General features: G+C 39.1%; 1 protein-coding gene across 1 annotated transcript; it reads left to right on the top strand.

Annotated features, from left to right (window-relative positions):
• Positions 1–701: 701 nt before the first annotated feature.
• On the top strand, positions 702–18,216 carry LOC139737738 (uncharacterized). Its single transcript, XM_071648415.1, has 4 exons — positions 702–821; positions 1,699–1,767; positions 5,427–7,852; positions 18,174–18,216. The coding sequence occupies exons 1-4, from the start codon at positions 702–704 to the stop codon at positions 18,214–18,216; spliced, it is 2,658 nt and encodes an 885-aa protein (XP_071504516.1).
• Positions 18,217–18,225: the final 9 nt, after the last annotated feature.

The raw sequence follows: 18,225 nt of genomic DNA, 5'->3' as shown, positions 1-18,225 counted from the left end.
ACATTTAACTCGTTGACACACATCGTGTTAATTGTATAACAGTAAAAAAAAAATGGCCGGATCTCGATGGAAATATTAATCTTTATAGAAAGTGCAACATCACACTCCTCTCTGATTGAGCGGTTTTTAAGAATGAATGAAATGGGATGTTGAACGTATATATGAGTCGTTATACCCTCACACACGGGACCTTCATTTAATGTCCAACCCGAGACAGTTTTGATCCCCTACTATACAGGGGACGGCATGATCAAACTCAAAATTGGTCAGCTAGATTCAAGTCCGTTGATTGCGAGGCAGACGCGCTATCAACTCAGCCACATTGTCACCTTGCAGTAACGATTGTGAAACGATGACTTGAGATTGGCTCGACCTTATGGACCTTTATATTGGTCGACATACAATGAGCTCATCTACTCCATGGAATAAAAGTTTGTGTTTGGGAAAATTTCAATGACTGTCAAGTTCTATGGTTGTCGACTCCAAGACATCAGGTGGCCTAAAGGAATTATTGACTTACCTACATCCCGATTATTGTCACATGCTGTGAATGCTTATAGTTACCTGTTAATGGGTCTGATGACATTGTTGGGGTCCCATCTTCCATTGATTCTGATCTCATGCTAGTGTGTGCCACGTCCTTCACGATAGCCTCACTCATAATAAGATTCGTTGGAGAAGGATGCCTCGAAGTTGCCTCGATGGTATCCACGCCCTTTCGAGAGGTATTCCAAGTCGTATCCATGCTCGTTGATGATGTAGTCTCGATCGCAGCCAGTGCCGACGAGTCTTTGAGCGCGGCAACCACGCTCGTCCTTGCGGTAGCCTTGGTCTTGTCTACGCTGGACACCGGTTTTAGCTCTATCAAGTTTCCAAAAAAAAAAAAAAGGAGTTGTAAGAAACGTTATCAATTATAGAAAAAGATCACGTAATTCTGTGTATTTACATGTCCAATATATGATTGTCCCTGCTGAAACTTTATTTATCTTCAAGTTTTCTTTCTCATTGTGTTATCCTGTGTATCGAATTGTTCCACCACGTTTTATTCTTTTTTAGATAGGCTCGCTCTTATTTTCCTTAAGATGTTTTTTCTTATATTTCTATTTCCATTTATTATTATTAATTTGTATGTGTGTGTGTGTGTGTGTGCGTGTGTACCGAGTAAAAAAAAAAGTTTATTCCAAATTTATCTAAGTCCTCCTATTTTGGCAATGATTGTGCACTTTCTTTTGACAAAATTAGCAATATGAAAATAAACTCAACTCACCTATTTGTATTAGAGAACCTTTATTGACGATCTAAATATATTACGAGTTCCAGTGGTGCCGGGGGCTTAAAAGCTATGTTTCATAGCAACAGATGATTTAAAGCCAATGCTTGATGGAAATAATCATTTTCATCCCGCAGGTAAAGTGTATTAACCATTGTTAACTTTTTTTCTCTCTGATTGAACGATACCATGATACAATGGCTTATTCACTATCGCTCATATAAGGTCTTATAACATTAATGACTAGGATGGCGTGATCTCACCGTCAACTGAGATGGGTCGACAAACAATATTGTCATCTATTCCAGGAAGTGAAAATGGCATTGTTTCATTGACAGGGAAAAGTTCGATGACTGTTCCATTCTTCAGTCGGATTGGGCGACAAGGATTCACGTCTATCTGCGACTCAATTCGCGTAAAATTTGCAGACAGGGACGTCGTCTGCCGGAGACATGACAGTTTTCCCGCCAATGCTGCAGGATCTCAGAGAAAGAGAAGTAAGCGGGGCAAGAATCAAGATAAGGAGAAGAATATCGAAGGGGAAAGAAGAAAGGGAAATACAAGACAATCAGGAGGGGAAAAGGAAAGCAGAGTAGAAGACCAATTAGTAGAAGAGACAGAGGAAAGAAAGGGAGAACAGGAATAGAAGTAGCACAAATAAAAAGGGAACAAAAGGAATTTAAAGGGACAGGAATAAAAGCGAGAACAATCAGGATTTAATGGAAAACACAAAGAATTCAAATTCAAGTAATTCTATTCCATATAAAGTAATTCAATTCGATATACACAACGCTTACATGAGGAAAGGATTTTTAAAGAATTTCAAACCAGACAAGCTTCAACAATAAGTTGTATACAATTATAGTACATATATCATCTTTGAATTTCGATAAGTGAACAAACAATTATAATAAGTAACTACAATTTTATTCTTAACTGTAGAATTATGGAAAAGAGTAATTCACAAAAGAATGATAATTCGTAAATATTGTGAATTACTCATAGGAGATAAAGCCACCTCAGGACAACACGCAGGATCCAGCCATGAATCCATGTATGAAAATTTCAACATCATGACGTCAGGCAAAAAAAAAAAAAAGGAGAAAGATGTAAAACAGAGGAAGATGATAGGCAAGTAAAAAAAGAAGAAGAAATGCGAATACGAGTGACAAGTACGAAAAAAATAATTAGTAAAAAAGCAGCAGAAAGGAAATACATAACAATGGGAATGTGAGGATAGGGGAGAAAATGAGAATGACGAGAACAATATGAATAGAAATAGCATAGCAAGAAGGGTAAAAGAGAAGAATACTTAAAACTGATACATTAAAGAACAATGTTTAGGAAAAGTTAAGAAGGAAACGTAAATCAAATAAGATTGAAAAGACATGACGAAGAAGAGAATTGCTTGGGAAAATGATATAAAGTGAAAAGGATAAGTATGTAATACAGGACCTACAAGGAGAAAAATAAGGACACGTCATGAATTGGGAATGTTTCTGTCTGGCAATCGTTTATGTTATTCGTCAGCTGGAGTTTGTATATGTATCTCATTGGATACCGTTCTTTATTCTAATGAGGAACAGTTTTCTTCTCTCTCTGACAACAAAATAATATCCGATATCAACCATGCATGGATTTAAAGGAAATCTAACCCCAAATGTCAGGGTGGTTTAAATGAAAACAGCGATATAAAGCGCATCAGCAATAAAAGTTTGAGGAAAATCAGGCAATCTATTAAAAATTTATGATTTCGGTGCCGCCATTGCTTCATACGAAGATAACTGCAATTAATGACGTCATTTTCGACAACAATGTAAAGAATAATCATATAAGGAGGAGAATCCTCAAAATCTAATTTTTCATGGAAGACACACATTCCATCGACTTGTTACTGACATAAATAAGGGTATTATTCCCCTTCTTTCTGATCCAGATAAAACAAGCGCTCTTTCATTGACCTAGGCGATGACGACACAAAAACTTAAAAAATGTAAAACTTCTGAGTGGTTTGCCTGGCTTTCCGCAAACTTTCACTGATCAATGTGTTTTACTATACTATATAACATTGCTGCTTTCACTCGATCCACATTTACATCTTGGTTTGGATTTCGCTATCTTTTGCTTATTTTATTGAAAGGTTTATTTATTCATATCACATCTCGTAGCCCAAGGGCTAAATTGCGTATGATATTACATAAAACATACTGAGTATACAGTGTACATACAAATTCCAACATTCAGACAATTACAGAGTAAAGCATTTACACTTGTGATGAAAATGAGTGGGAAAATATCATAATTACACAAATCAATAAGTTGAGCATTATCCGATATACATCATGCAAGATAAAACCATATTCCTTATTTATCAAAACAAAAAGAATTATATACAAAAAATACTGTGACGACTGATTTGCCTCTACTCCAATAAAACTACAAAACATCATACACAAAACATCAGGTTTGCATGACTAATAAATAACAGATATTTAGAAACGTGATTGCACAACCCCCAATATAATTAAATCAACTGTTTTTATATTTCATAACAAAATTTCATTCTGACGACGAGATTATCACATAACATATACCCTAGCACTCTCACCCGACCCCTACAAAGCCCCGTAACCCACATTCTTCTTTACACATCATCCAAATAACAACATCAAATTCACAGAATAATTCGTCTAACTGTCCAAAAATATACATAAAGATTTCATATTTTCTCCATTCATGCAATTGTTAAAAAAAAAAGCCTTAGATTAGAGAAACATTTTCTTCATTTTGACAATCACTTTTGTGGATTCAACTTTTCGAGTAGTCATTTCTTTTAATCTAAATCAGTAATTCCAAATGTATATAGAACATGTAAAAGGATTCAGTAAATGCAGCAATACACTTTGGTGCCACTTGTATGAAATGGAATATCGGAATTTTGTTATATATTTGATGGTAAAAATCCGTAGTGATTGTAATTATTATTTTTATCATCTTGAATATGTCAAAGGGTTGTACTGATACACACCAAATTCAATAGATGGAAAGCCATAATGTTAAAAGAGGCAAAAGAAACGTACCTGTCAAGAGAGAAATTGAGACAATAGCATACATTATATTTCTTGTTTTTGCTTTTCTCCCACAGGAACCTTTTCAGGACTTAACTGTCATCAATTTTCCTTTCCATTTTTTTTTCTCCCTCTCAGCAGCATTTCATTCTAGGATCCATACTAGCTCCCTCTGATTTACGTATTGAATTTCAATTTGTTCTTTTCTACTTCTTTTCTTTGTCCCCCCCCCCCTCCTCTCTCTCTCTCTCTCTCTCTCTCTATCTCCCTTCTATCAACATATTCTCATCTCTCCTCTACTTACCCTTCCTTCGAGGGATTATTCGTCCTTTCTCCATTGATTCCGCATTCCATAGTCACACTGTTCGCCGACTTCGTTTTTCTTCTCTTGGTTTGATGAATCTTTACTGCTCTCTCCTATCTCCATGATTCTCCAACATTCAACTCCTTCCTCTTCCTCTTCCCTTCTATTTCATCTTTCCCCTTCTAACGATGTCCGAACATCCTACTTGATTCTCACACTATTCTTCCTTACCACTCTCTGTGTTCCTTTCTCTACCGTCTCCACTAGTGCAACTTCAACCTCTAGCCCATTACTGTCTCCCACTCTTCACTATCTGCACTCCTCACAACCCCCATATGTCGCTTCCCTCTTCGTTTCTCCTCTTTCTAGGCTCTTCTGCCAAACAGCGATCCGATTAAGGACTACATACACATGGTGTCACCGCAAATCTTTCTTCCTCATTTACTTCACCATGCAAACCTTCAAACAACACATAACCGAGCTCTACGGGGAGCAAACTCAACGATCTTCTCGCCTACTTCAACGGAACCTAGTCAAACAATCTAAACTCTCCAATCATCTCACCTTTCTGAAAAGATGCCGAGATCACAGTATCATCCCTCCTGGTCTACAGCTGAAATCAACCATACATACTCCACGTGCTCGACGTATTCTTCACCAAGCCGGCCTCTCCCTCACCAGAGAACGCATAGCCCATACTCGACAAGAACTTCACACAATCGATCAACAAATCAACACCTCACAAACACACTTGTCACAAACACTACATCCTGCTGACCTCCAGAAGATACAGACCTTCAACTCTCACACAGCAAGGACCACATTTCTCCACACCAGAGACAAGCAGATACGGAAGTTCAACACACTACATAACAGCCATACCCGTACATACACACGAGACAAGCCGCCCGCCGCCCGTAACATCGTTGTCAATTTAAGCCAGCACAACCTCACACAAGCCGAACACAACGTGTTATCCCTAGGGCTTAACTTCGCAACACCACCCAAGAAGATTCCTTTCACAGAAATCATACAACAAACGGAACCCAAGCTCAGATACCTGAACAAAGCCGCAGCCGACAACATTCGACTCCTTGTTACTCAAGCTCTCTCCACAGCCAAGCCACCGCAGCCCAACCTCAACAAAGAAGAACGAACAGCGGTGAAGACTCTACAAAGCAACGCATCCATCCATATCATTCAAGCAGACAAAGGCAACGCCACGGTCGTCATGGACAAAACACAATACGAACAAAAGATACAAGACATCCTCCACACCCCCACATACACCGAACTGAAACGTGACCTGACTCCTGCCACCGAGAGGAAACTCAACGCCAAGCTCCTCGAACTTCATCGATCCAATGCCCTTCCTCAACAGCTTTATTTCAGACTCCGTGCCTCTTCCAGCAGATGTCCCATCCTCTTCGGGCAACCCAAAATTCACAAGCCATCAGTGCCTCTCCGCCCCATCATTTCTACACGAGGTTCCCCCTGCTACGAAACAGCCAAACACCTGTCAGACATTCTACAGCCACTCGTTGGCAACACAGAACACCACATTAACAATTCCAAACACTTCATTGACATTCTCTCTCAAACCACCATCAACCCTACAGACACCCTCGTCAGCTTTGATGTAGAATCACTCTTCACCAGCGTTCCTGTCAACGAAGCCTGTGACATCATCAAACAACGTCTCACCGATGACCCTTCTCTTTCTTCCAGAACACAACTCACACCACAACAGATACACGACCTCCTCCTCACATGTCTCAATTCTACCTCCTTCCGATGGAGGGACACACACTACAAACAGCAACAATGCGGAGCCATGGGCTCCCCCCTCTCACCGATCATTGCCAACATCTACATGGAACATTTCGAAAGCCACGCACTAGCCACAGCACAACACAAACCTTCACTCTGGCTCCGGTATGTCGACGACATCTTCACCATCTGGCCACACCAAGCAGATCAACTGGACGACTTCCTCTCACACCTCAACGAACAACACTCCAACATCTCATTCACAGTGGAAACGGAACACAATCATTCTCTCCCCTTCCTCGATGTTCTCGTCACAAAGACCAACGCTGGCACTTTCTCTCACCAGGTCTACCGCAAACCCACTCACACTCACAGATATCTTCACTACCGCTCCTTCCATCATCCAGCAGTCCGCCAGTCAGTACCGAACGCTCTCGTCCGACGTGCTCATCAAATCAGCGACAAAGAACATCTTCGACAAGAACTCGAACATATCACAGACACACTCACCACTATCAACCAATACCCCAAGCACAAAATCAACACTCAGGCACCTTCTCATCCCAACCAAGCAGCCAAGGAACAGCCCATCACAACTGTAAATCTTCCCTACCTCGGCGCCACCTCGCACAAACTACAACGCATCTTCAAGTCCGCCAACATCCAGGTCCGTCATACATCTTCCAACAAACTTCACAATTCATTGCACTCACACAAAGACAAGCACCCCAAACACAAACAACCAGGTGTCTACCGTATCCCTTGCGAATGCGGCAAAGTCTACATAGGTGAAACAGGGAGATCGCTAGAGACCAGACTGAAAGAACACAAAACATGCTACAGACGTTCGGAATGGGAAAAGTCAGCCATCGTGAAACACGCTCAACAGTCGGAACATCGCATCAACTGGGAAGACAGCAAACTCATCACATCCATCAAAAACTGGAACACACGACGCATCAGAGAAGCCATAGAAATTCACACACACGACACTGTTACACAGGATACTGGACTCCACATCAACACCTGGCTCCCTCTCATCAACAAACCATCGAACACCAGCAATGACAACAACAACAACACACTCTCTCCACAGCACATTCCCCCCTCTACTTCTTCCTCTCATATCTCTTCCCCCACCTCTTCACAACAGCGCCCACGACGTCAACCGCGCCTCCCACCCACGACCACACCTATCGCTGGTTCGAGAAGACGCCCTCACCGACACAAGTCATCCACACCACCGGCGTCCACCCCAACCACTAACCCGGACTCCAATCTCCGGCCACGACCTACTAACAGCCAAGTTAGCTCTCACAGATATACTCCGCCATCAACACACTCCGAGAACAATAGAACGCATCAACGACCGCAACACTCCACCAACAGCCGACGCTCAGCTCGCCTGCGAGCCCGCCTCAACCGACCACTTCCTTCTAGGTCCGCATTCTCCATATATAGCCCGCCTCTTCTCCGATCACGCTTCACTTCTGACGAAGGACAGTCAATCTGCCCGAAACGTCAAGTTCCTCGGTTCTCCTAGTTATTCTTATAACTAGATTTCTTGCGCTACTTTCACTAGCACCTTTACTCAGTGTTTCATTTCTCTTTCCTCTCTCTCTCTCTCTTACACTTTTGTCTGTTTCTACACTACTTATCTTTTCTTTTCTTTTCTGTTCTCTTCTCTTCTTTCTTCTTTTTGTTTTATTTCTTCCTTCCATACAACCCAACGGTCCTTTTCAGGACCACTACTTAATTTACACATTTCTCCACAGGTTATTTCTCTTGTCTTCTCTCCTCAGGTCTACACTTTAACCTCATTTTGATTTCTTATTTTTGCTTTTCTCCCACAGGAACCTTTTCAGGACTTAACTGTCATCAATTTTCCTTTCCATTTTTTTGTTCTCCCTCTCAGCAGCATTTCATTCTAGGATCCATACTAGCTCCCTCTGATTTACGTATTGAATTTCAATTTGTTCTTTTCTCTACTTCTTTTCTTTGTCCCCCCCCCCCCCCCGCCTCTCTCTCTCTCTCTCTCTCTATCTCCCTTCTATCAACATATTCTCATCTCTCCTCTACTTACCCTTCCTTCGAGGGATTATTCGTCCTTTCTCCATTGATTCCGCATTCCATAGTCACACTGTTCGCCGACTTCGTTTTTCTTCTCTTGGTTTGATGAATCTTTACTGCTCTCTCCTATCTCCATGATTCTCCAACATTCAACTCCTTCCTCTTCCTCTTCCCTTCTATTTCATCTTTCCCCTTCTAACGATGTCCGAACATCCTACTTGATTCTCACACTATTCTTCCTTACCACTCTCTGTGTTCCTTTCTCTACCGTCTCCACTAGTGCAACTTCAACCTCTAGCCCATTACTGTCTCCCACTCTTCACTTTCTGCCCTCCTCACAACCCCCATATGTCGCTTCCCTCTTCGTTTCTCCTCTTTCTAGGCTCTTCTGCCAAACAGCGATCCGATTAAGGACTACATACACATGGTGTCACCGCAAATCTTTCTTCCTCAATAGCATACATGTTTCGCTGACTGAGCTGTTTGTTGTTGCTGTAAGAAATAAAAGCAAAATCCAACAGAAAGAGTGCAATATCCAGTATTATTTCGTTTCATTTCGCTTATTTGTTTCCATACCAAAATAATACAAACAATTGCCAAGTAGCATGAACAGTTTATACGAGAAGGTCAAAATGACATGAAGACTGATAGAAATACAAACAATGATATTACAAAAGTGTAGTTTATGTACTGTCGCACCTACAAACACATAATTATAAAGATTCACGTGATTTACAGAGTTGATCACCATTATCATACCATTGTAACAGATCAGCAAACATCTACAGGGATTATAATAATAAAGTCTTCTTTATCCAGGGTAGCCTCTTCAGTGTTGCCACTGTTCAATCAGACGGCCTTGCATTTTCCCTCTACCATGAGAGGGATCTATACATTTTCGCTTTCATTCGTTTGTATAATTCCAGCGCACTCAATCTCGAAATTATACCACACCAAGCATGGCCGACATCAGAATGGAATTGCTTCACCGTAAACAGGTAAAAAGAATGATGATTTTAGCTACAAAAAAAAAAAAAAATCAATCAATTAGTAAATGTCATACCTTTTAACGTTGGGCACATATCGGAAGGCTTGCTGGAACTAATTGAGTTGTCAGTTTACTGACTGCAGCATTGCTGTCGTTTTTGCCTGTGTAATACCCAGAGAACCTCAAGTCGAAGCCTCTGCAGGTTGTTGGATTTCTTTTTATCATTATTATTTTTCGCCATCCACTCATGGTTACTAGTAGACTGAATAAACTGCGTTTGGTTTCACAAAAACAATGACGACGTCAACTGACAAAAAGTTACCCGTTGAGGACGGACTGATTTTGCTACAACACGCATTTCCCACAGACAACTGCCCGAGAATACTCGGGACTCGTCCTCAATGGGTTAAGTGCAATTACCAACGGTTTATCATTGCAACTCTAACTCAAAGTTACTGCGCGAAATTACTGCAAACATATCTTTTTTTTTCGGGAAGCTCGTGGCTTTCTCCAATCAAAGCTATGCATTAGATACCCCCTCATTTGAATTCTTGCGTCACCTGAAGTTGACGCAAGATGATATCGGTGATGGTGGTAACCAGCAGGATAATAAGAATGGTACCAGTAATAAAAATGATAATGATAATGATAACAACAATAACAACGGATAGAAAGAAACGTTAGCCTTGAAATGGTATCAATGTTTTTAGAAATAGACAGTACAACGTAGTGGAAATGCTCGTTCCATAAACCAAGTCAAAGTTTCATCTGGAAGTACGCCCTAAGAATTAGAATTTTTTTCTAATGGAAAGTTATCGATGTCAATCTTAATATGTATCAGCGTTTCTGTATTATTAGAATGGATATCAAATGCATGCATCGAGTCTTTATTATATTTAAAGAAAAAAATCATCGGATTTAAACCAATTTGATCCCTTATCAATTTCAAAATTGCAAGCATCATTTAAATATGTAAGACCTCACAATGAGAATAAGATATGTCAATAGTATTGTCAGCAAATAAAATCAAAAGATAATAGGAAATGAAAATTGATGATAATATTAATTATCATTGACAAAGTGAAGAAATATTAACGGGCCCATGTAAGATTGAGCCTTGAGGAACATCGGTTTGGAAAAAAGACAATCATAATCAAACCCATTGAAAGGAACATACTGTTTTCTGTTGGTTAATTAATCTTTGAACCATAACAATAATTGACCCCGAAAACGAGAATTTTCCATTGTAAGACAGCGCTCAAGGCGCTATCAACCAGAGCAAAAAGGCTGAAAATGCATATACCATAAATGAAGGAGAAGATGAAAAAGAAGACATGAATGTCTGTCTTCAAAACGCACTGTCAAACAAATAGGATTTCAGGTCAATCCTTAAAGACGTTATGGAGCTGGAGTCTTTCAGCTCACGTGGAAGAGAATTCCACCGGAGTATGTAAGAGACCAGAATCAGGAGCTGTTCCATCAATGGCATGATAAACCAGAGTACGTATTTCAAACCTAATAGCTCCTTTGCAGGCAATCAATGAATCCTGTTTCAGCAATTCTATGTTGCACTTGGGTTCTTTACGCTATAAAAACTCGTCAAATGATTTATGGCAACATAAACAATATTCACAAAATAACGACATTGGTAATTGAATATTAACTTCAAACCACACTATATCACCAGTAAGTCGTCGTGCCTGCTTTATTCTTCGAAAAGGATTGAATATAATCTTCAGCTTAACCTGAATGTGCCAAGAGGACAGTATCAAACGACAGGAACGTTACACCTTTTTTTTCTCATTTTCCAGTTCGTACTAGAAATATCGTTACGTCTTTAAAGTGAAGTGCAATTTTTTGCATGCATATGCGATGAAAAGCAAGGATTGATCATTAATAGCCTGCACACAGTTGCAACAAATTTGCATGATATGTAAAGTTGTAGACATTAAGTACATGCAATTTCATACTGCAGAAGTTTTTCCTCACCAAGAGCACCCCGATGGAGCCAGACATATTGAATGCACACAGGCCTACCCGTATACACACAAGTATATCGTATATAACAATTCTAACACAACTATAAACAATCACGGAACACAAAATTTTATGTGAATAATGTGAGAGCTGTATTCATATTCTGAAGAAAAAAGAAAAAAGAACTTAAAGTCTATTTTGTAACTCACGTCATTGAAGGTTGGTTGAATTTTGCCACTCAAAACTACACAATCGGCAATGTGAAAGATCTTACCTTCAGAAGAAGATCACAGCGGCCAGGATGTGATATCATACAACCATGGGGATAGGTTCGTCTCGAAATGAAAGTTATCTCCACACAGCTCAAGCAATATCAGTGTACTGCGTTGTATAGCTTCTCCAGCAATATGTCAATATACGCACAACAAAGTTACAGGCGCAGGATCCGCACCGATTCACGCGTAGGTGACCATTTAATCACTCGCAGTGGGCTGGTTAAGAGAAAGTTGGGAGGGTCTACCACACACGTGACTCTTGTCACACCTCCCCCCCCCCCCCCCCCCGGGGGGGGGGTGTTCTGGCACACACTCCTGTGACATCCCACCCCCATGGGTCTGGCAAACACTCCTGTCTCACCTCATCCCCGGGTCTGTTAAACACTTCTGTCAAACCCCACCCCCTGGGTCTGGCACACACTCCAACCTGTCCCACTCCATCCCACCCCACCCCCTGGGTCTGGCAAACACTCCTGTCACACCCTAGTTTGCAGGCACAAACCCTTGTTGGTCGTAAAGGAGTCTGCGCCAAGACTACTATATGCACCACTTCGGCACTGTCCCATAGGCCCTGTGTTTTAGCTTCTCCCAACAAGCCGCAGTGTAGTGGTGCGTGTATTAGTCTTGGCGCACGCAGACTCCTACATACGACCAACAAGGGTTTGTGCCTGCAAACTAGTCACACCCCACCACACCCCACCCCCTGGGTCTGGCAAACACTCCTGTCACACCGTCCCCACCACACCCCCACGGTATTACTATTAGCACCATAAAATAACCATGATATGGCATTCCCTCATTACTACAGGTACCATAAAATAACCATGGATATAGGCCTATATATATAGCAAATATACCATAGCACCACAGTGGTATTACTACCTATAGAATGACCATGGAAATGCCATGTAATGACCATCATGCCGTAGTATAACCACGGCATCACGGTATTTTATAACTGAATAATTATGTAGAGTATAGTAACAATTAGAAACGAAGAAATAAAAAGTTTATATGTATATATATATATATATATATATATATATATATATATATTTATACACATTTATATATCTAATTGATTGGCCCGGATGCGTTTTAAGGAAAACGACTTCCACAATAAAATAGTAGGCCTACTGTAATCACAACTTGCCAGGAAAATCGCTCGGAGAGACAGAATACAATTTTTGTGGGTCCCTCATTGCTACCATTAGGCATTTACACTATTAAAATTGCCATCATTATCATTGTAACAACTACTGTTGTTGTTATCATTATCATTATTAGATTATCAATACCATTTAATTCTACAAAACTAATAACTCTGAAGATTTCAATGTTCCCTCTTAGTCTATATGTGCCTCGGCAAGGAAAGTTAGATAATCAGTCTACATAACCGTTGCTTTTTATGGCTGACTATCAAAGCTTCAAGCGTGTCACATTAGTCTGGGTTAAGTTGTGCAATATCATGTATCTTTTTTAAATATCAATAAAACATACCGATTCTATTAAAGCTTGCAATAAGCCATTTCATAGTTGTACTTTGCGCATGATCAGAAAAAGGTAATTTGTACTATTGTAACAGCATGCTGTGTTTAAATCTGCGATTTAGTAATTATTCATGTAATTCTTATAAAGGGTACTTGCCTGCACATCCACCTGGCAGCAACAAAGTGATGTTGTTGTTGTTGTTGCTTTTGTTGTTGTTGTTGTTGTTTTGTCCATTTTGATAGAAAACATTGGTGGTGTATTCGATGCAGACAACATGCGTTTTCACATCAGTCCGATGAAAATCCAGGCTCAAGATTTTTTTTTTTCCGATCGCAAATTAGTGCGCTATTTGATTTTCTATTCACATCAGCTCGAAGAGAATTACCCCGATTTATTCTTTCCGAGCTAATTCGAAAGCTGAGCATGCGCAAACATGGTCGGTAGAGCACGCGCCTTCGAAAAATTACACGCGATTTGTGTGCAGGTTGCCTCGATCGATCGAGTCACAAACGCTAGGCATGATGGGATGCATTGCACTATTTAAATATCTTGAGGCGAATTAACAATATCAAATAGCTCGTGAGTTCGCACATCATCCCGCTATTTCAAAAACTTCCCGAGTTTGGGTTGAGAAATTTTCTCGAGCTTAGCTTTTAACTTGGCTCTCTAATTCGAATTCATATTATCAAATAGCAGTCAATTTCGTCATCGGGTTATGGAAATCCAAGCTCCAGGTTCTGGAAGTATATATATATATATATATATATATATATATATATATATATATTTATATTGTAGTTGTACCGCGTATTGGCAGTACTAGAAATAGCAATAATAAAGTCACAACAGAGGAATGCAGGGAATGCATTAATAGCCAATCTTGATTTAATGAATACTCTGAATTTTCGAGGATCCTTCCTCTTCTTCAGGGATGACAGTGCGAATTTTCACAATGTATCAGAGATACTTTCAGGTATTATTATTTTGTATTTTTATTCCATATTTTTCAAAGTATCAGAGATAGTTTATGTTCTGTTCTGTTCTCAGTAGCTTGAATCTCAAAACTTTCAAGCGGATGTAATTCTTACTCGAATTCAAAATTCCACAACATGGCGGCAGCACATTCATTTACAATAAAGCTTAAAGCCTACTGTTAATAAAACTTGTATCTATCTGCACTCACTCCATTCATGCGGACTCCAATGAAGAACAGGTATAATTCATTGAATCAAAAGGAAGAGAACGAACTGAATATGCGTCTTTCCCTTTTCATCTTTATTTCTGAATACTTTCTTTTGACATATACACCCTGTGCTGCTTTGGTATAGTTTGATTCAGAAATAGTACAGACCGAAAAAAAAAAAACGAACAACGAAACATTCCACTCGGCCTGTCACAATGTGTACTCCTGCTGTAACCAACACTAACTCCCCACTTTATATAACAGATTATACATTTCGTGCATGTGGGTTGAGTGGAGGGAGTAATTATTGTAGTTGTAAAAACAAACAAACAAACAAGTTCCCTATATTTCTTTGTTGTACATACAGCGAATCCGTTAATGTATAACAAGAAGTATCGGTATAAAGTTCAAGGTATACCTCTTCGATAGTGCAGTGCGCATCCCACTGGACCACAAAACCTAATTACAGAAGATTTCATGTAATTTAACATCATGAAGTGCATAAATCGATAGCGCCTTTATGAATTTGTGGAATTTATCAGGGTCCATGAGCAGCGAAACCAATGCTCTGGAAAACCCCAAACATTTGAACAAGGATTATAACATACGCGATAAGAGGCTCACATAGTCCGGTAACGTATCAATGTAATTCCATTACAATTCCACAGTTTATTACAGCTTCACCTGCTGTGTATAATCTATGTAATACTATGCATTACTGTCATGTTCCACTGCAATGACCACCCGATTGCATTCTTATGTGAAGCTGCCACGCCATCATCCGTTTTCACTGGGATTTTGAAAACTTTAATTCTGATTCCTCATTACAATCATTATGAATTCGGTAAATCTGCACCCAGTATAATATATTTATAGCTCTTCAATAATGCCAAAATCTGAAAATCGTTCTCAGGTCTCCTTTCAAGGTAATCAAATTTAAAGTCGATAGTCACTGATACCAGCTGCAACGACACTCAAACAACACTTAACCCTATAAAGCCCAAGGGGGGGCACATTGTGCCCCCCCTACCAGATTTTCGTTTGCCACTCCTTCATCCTTAATCCGATTTCAACCAAATTTGGTGACTTTTCCTAAAATCTTATTGCAAACATTTTGATATATAATTTAGCTATATTTGATGTTGGTGGTTGCCATGGCAACCATAAACTGACAACCATGTCAGTCAGATTTTGTATCTTTTTTCTGTTCCCATTTCATTTAACAGCATTACAGTGTATGAAATGGGTGTTTCTTGGCTGAAATTTGTTGAAGAAGCAACATTTGAAGTAATCATGGTCCTGGAAAGTTTTTCTTATTATTTCCTTTGTTTTTATGTGACAAAGGCATAAAACAATAGATATAATAGAGATAATTGAAAACAATAATATTTTCTACTGATTGCCCTTATATTTTGAGTTATTTTGATTCCTTCACCCAAGTTATGCCTCTAATATCATTAGTTTGTCAAATTTTCAATTTGTAATCTCAAAATTCCACTATTATGCAAATATGAAATGTCATAACTGTACGTGTACCCATCCCAAACATTTCATCTATAAAGGTTTCATAATGTATCACTATGTTGATATGAATAGCGCCCCCATGTGGTGACCTTGAGAAATTTCAAACATAGCAAATGATAAAATTCTACTTGCTTATCATTTGTGGCAAATATGAAAATGATTGGTCTATAATAAGACATATATAATGGGGATAAAGAAATTATACCAAAAAATCACGTTTTTAGCATATTTACTATGTATTTCTTTATATTTTTGTAAATAGCGCCCTCCATGGGTGACCTTGTGAAAATTCAAATGTACCGTCATGTAGAGTATGAGTTACTCTACCCACGTGCCAAATATGACGATGATACATCAAATAATAAAAAAGTTATATAGGGGGGGGCACAATGTGCCCCCCCCTTGGGCCTGCGAGGGGTCAAAATAGCTTGGGCTTAATAGGGTTAAAAAGGAAGATCCATCCCAAAAATAAATCGACATCAAAAAACAGAGAACAAATTCCCTACAGAATGAAACAAAAAATGGCGAAACTTTTCTTGACTAGTCCTTATGAATATTCAAATGAGCGAATTGATGATGTCATACCTTCAAATTTTGCATGTATGTTATATATGAAATTCAGAAAACTGCTATTTATAGCTTATACAACTAAATGCCTGTTCTCTTTCTTTTGAAATTCATTTATTTCGGATGGATTTCCTCTTTAGTACTCGAGAGTTTTTCCTTAAAAACAATTGACGATTGTCAGTCAATTAATTCTGAGATGAAATCTCGTTGCAGGATTTCTTTCTTTCTCTCTCTTTACATGACATAACCTGATTTCACAAAAGAAAATCAATGGAACTGTCTTGCTTGAGATTAAGTGAAACAAAAGACTGAAAAAAATCCAAGCAATGAAATAAATGCTTATTTAATTTGAATAATGTACCATAATTTCCGTTTCGTAAATGACAATTTATGACGCTCACTGTATGATTTAGACTACCTATTCCTGACATCTCTGTACCAGCATTTACATGTATTATAAAGAAGATTTTGTCATATGTTTATCCATGAGCAGTTAGTTTAATTTTGTTTTAATCTTTTTTTTCTTCCATCTGAGAAGATGGATGGATGGATAGCTCAATAGCTGGTTTTCACTAGGTCCAGCTGTATGTAAGGTGTGACCACTTCACCGGGTTCAAAGCCCTGCTCTTTGCGATGACTAATGAACCGGGATCTTTTACGTGCTTGAGTTGTGACTCTCTCACACGGGACCTCAATTTTATGTCCTGTCCGAGGGACAGAGTATTATTTTGCCTCTTACTAGAGGGGACGATGTGATTACACACGACATTCATGATAATCGAGTCGATAAATTATTTACAATTTCTTCTTTTTTTGGCAAGTTCAAAATACTAATTGTTCGGAAAACAATCAATGTGCAAATTAATGTGCAGAGAGAACCGCAATGTTAATTTATTTTCACTTAATAAGATATGCATACATAAAATGTGACAACGGCATGACAAGTATAACATGACAATGTGACAGACAAACAAACAAAGCAAACAAACAACCAAATATATCAAGTGAAGGGGTGAGTGAGAAGGCAATGGGCCTTATTTAAAACTAACCCCGAAAAAGTAAATACGTTGTACAGCGTTATGTCTCTTCTTTCTATAAACTATAACTGAGAAAAACGTTGGCACACACACACACACGCACACACACACACACACTCACACATACACACACATGCATACACAGACTAAAACATACACCAGCACATTAACAATACACAAGATGAAATTTTTACAAACACACCCCTATCATGCTAATCTCTTATAAATTCAGAAGATGATATCGGTAACTTCAAGAATACCTTTCAAGTAAAATACGCTTGAAAGCTTTCTTAACACTTATCTCAGAAGAAGTGGTAATTGACAATGAGACATCACTCTAACAAATCACGAAGGCATTCCACTGAAAATGGTAACCGAACCAAATGAAATCCACTTATTTGGTGTCAATTTCATTAGGTGCATGGGTAAAATTGACCCCCTTAATTGGTAGTAACCCAACATCACACAGGGATTAAGATAAAACCCATGACAAAAATATAGAACGTAACTGTATAGCCATATTAGGTCAATAGGAATTCATGGATGCTGTGTACAAAAAAAAAAAGAATTCTCCTATTTCGATTTGAATTAATTATCAATCAAACACCAAATATGTTCATGTCACGTGTTTGTTCACCTGACCGGTCAGGTGGCACGTCACATGGTGTGGTAAGGCCTCTTATGATGCATAAAGAATATCA

This window comes from Diadema antillarum, unplaced genomic scaffold (genome assembly GCF_040938485.1).
Source record: "Diadema antillarum isolate AM-2024a unplaced genomic scaffold, OU_Dant_1.0 seq00000702_RagTag, whole genome shotgun sequence".
NCBI lineage: Eukaryota > Metazoa > Echinodermata > Echinoidea > Diadematoida > Diadematidae > Diadema > Diadema antillarum.
This window is presented reverse-complemented; position numbering and strand designations above follow the sequence as displayed.

Coding starts and splice junctions, on each gene's coding strand:
- LOC139737738 (XM_071648415.1), top strand. CDS start 702: ATGGTATCCACGCCCTTTCGAGAGGTATTCCAAGTCGTATCCATGCTC. Junction 1,768..5,426: donor AGGATCTCAGAGAAAGAGAA/GTAAGCGGGGCA, acceptor GCTGACCTCCAG/AAGATACAGACCTTCAACTC. Junction 7,853..18,173: donor AACCGACCACTTCCTTCTAG/GTCCGCATTCTC, acceptor CTGACCGGTCAG/GTGGCACGTCACATGGTGTG.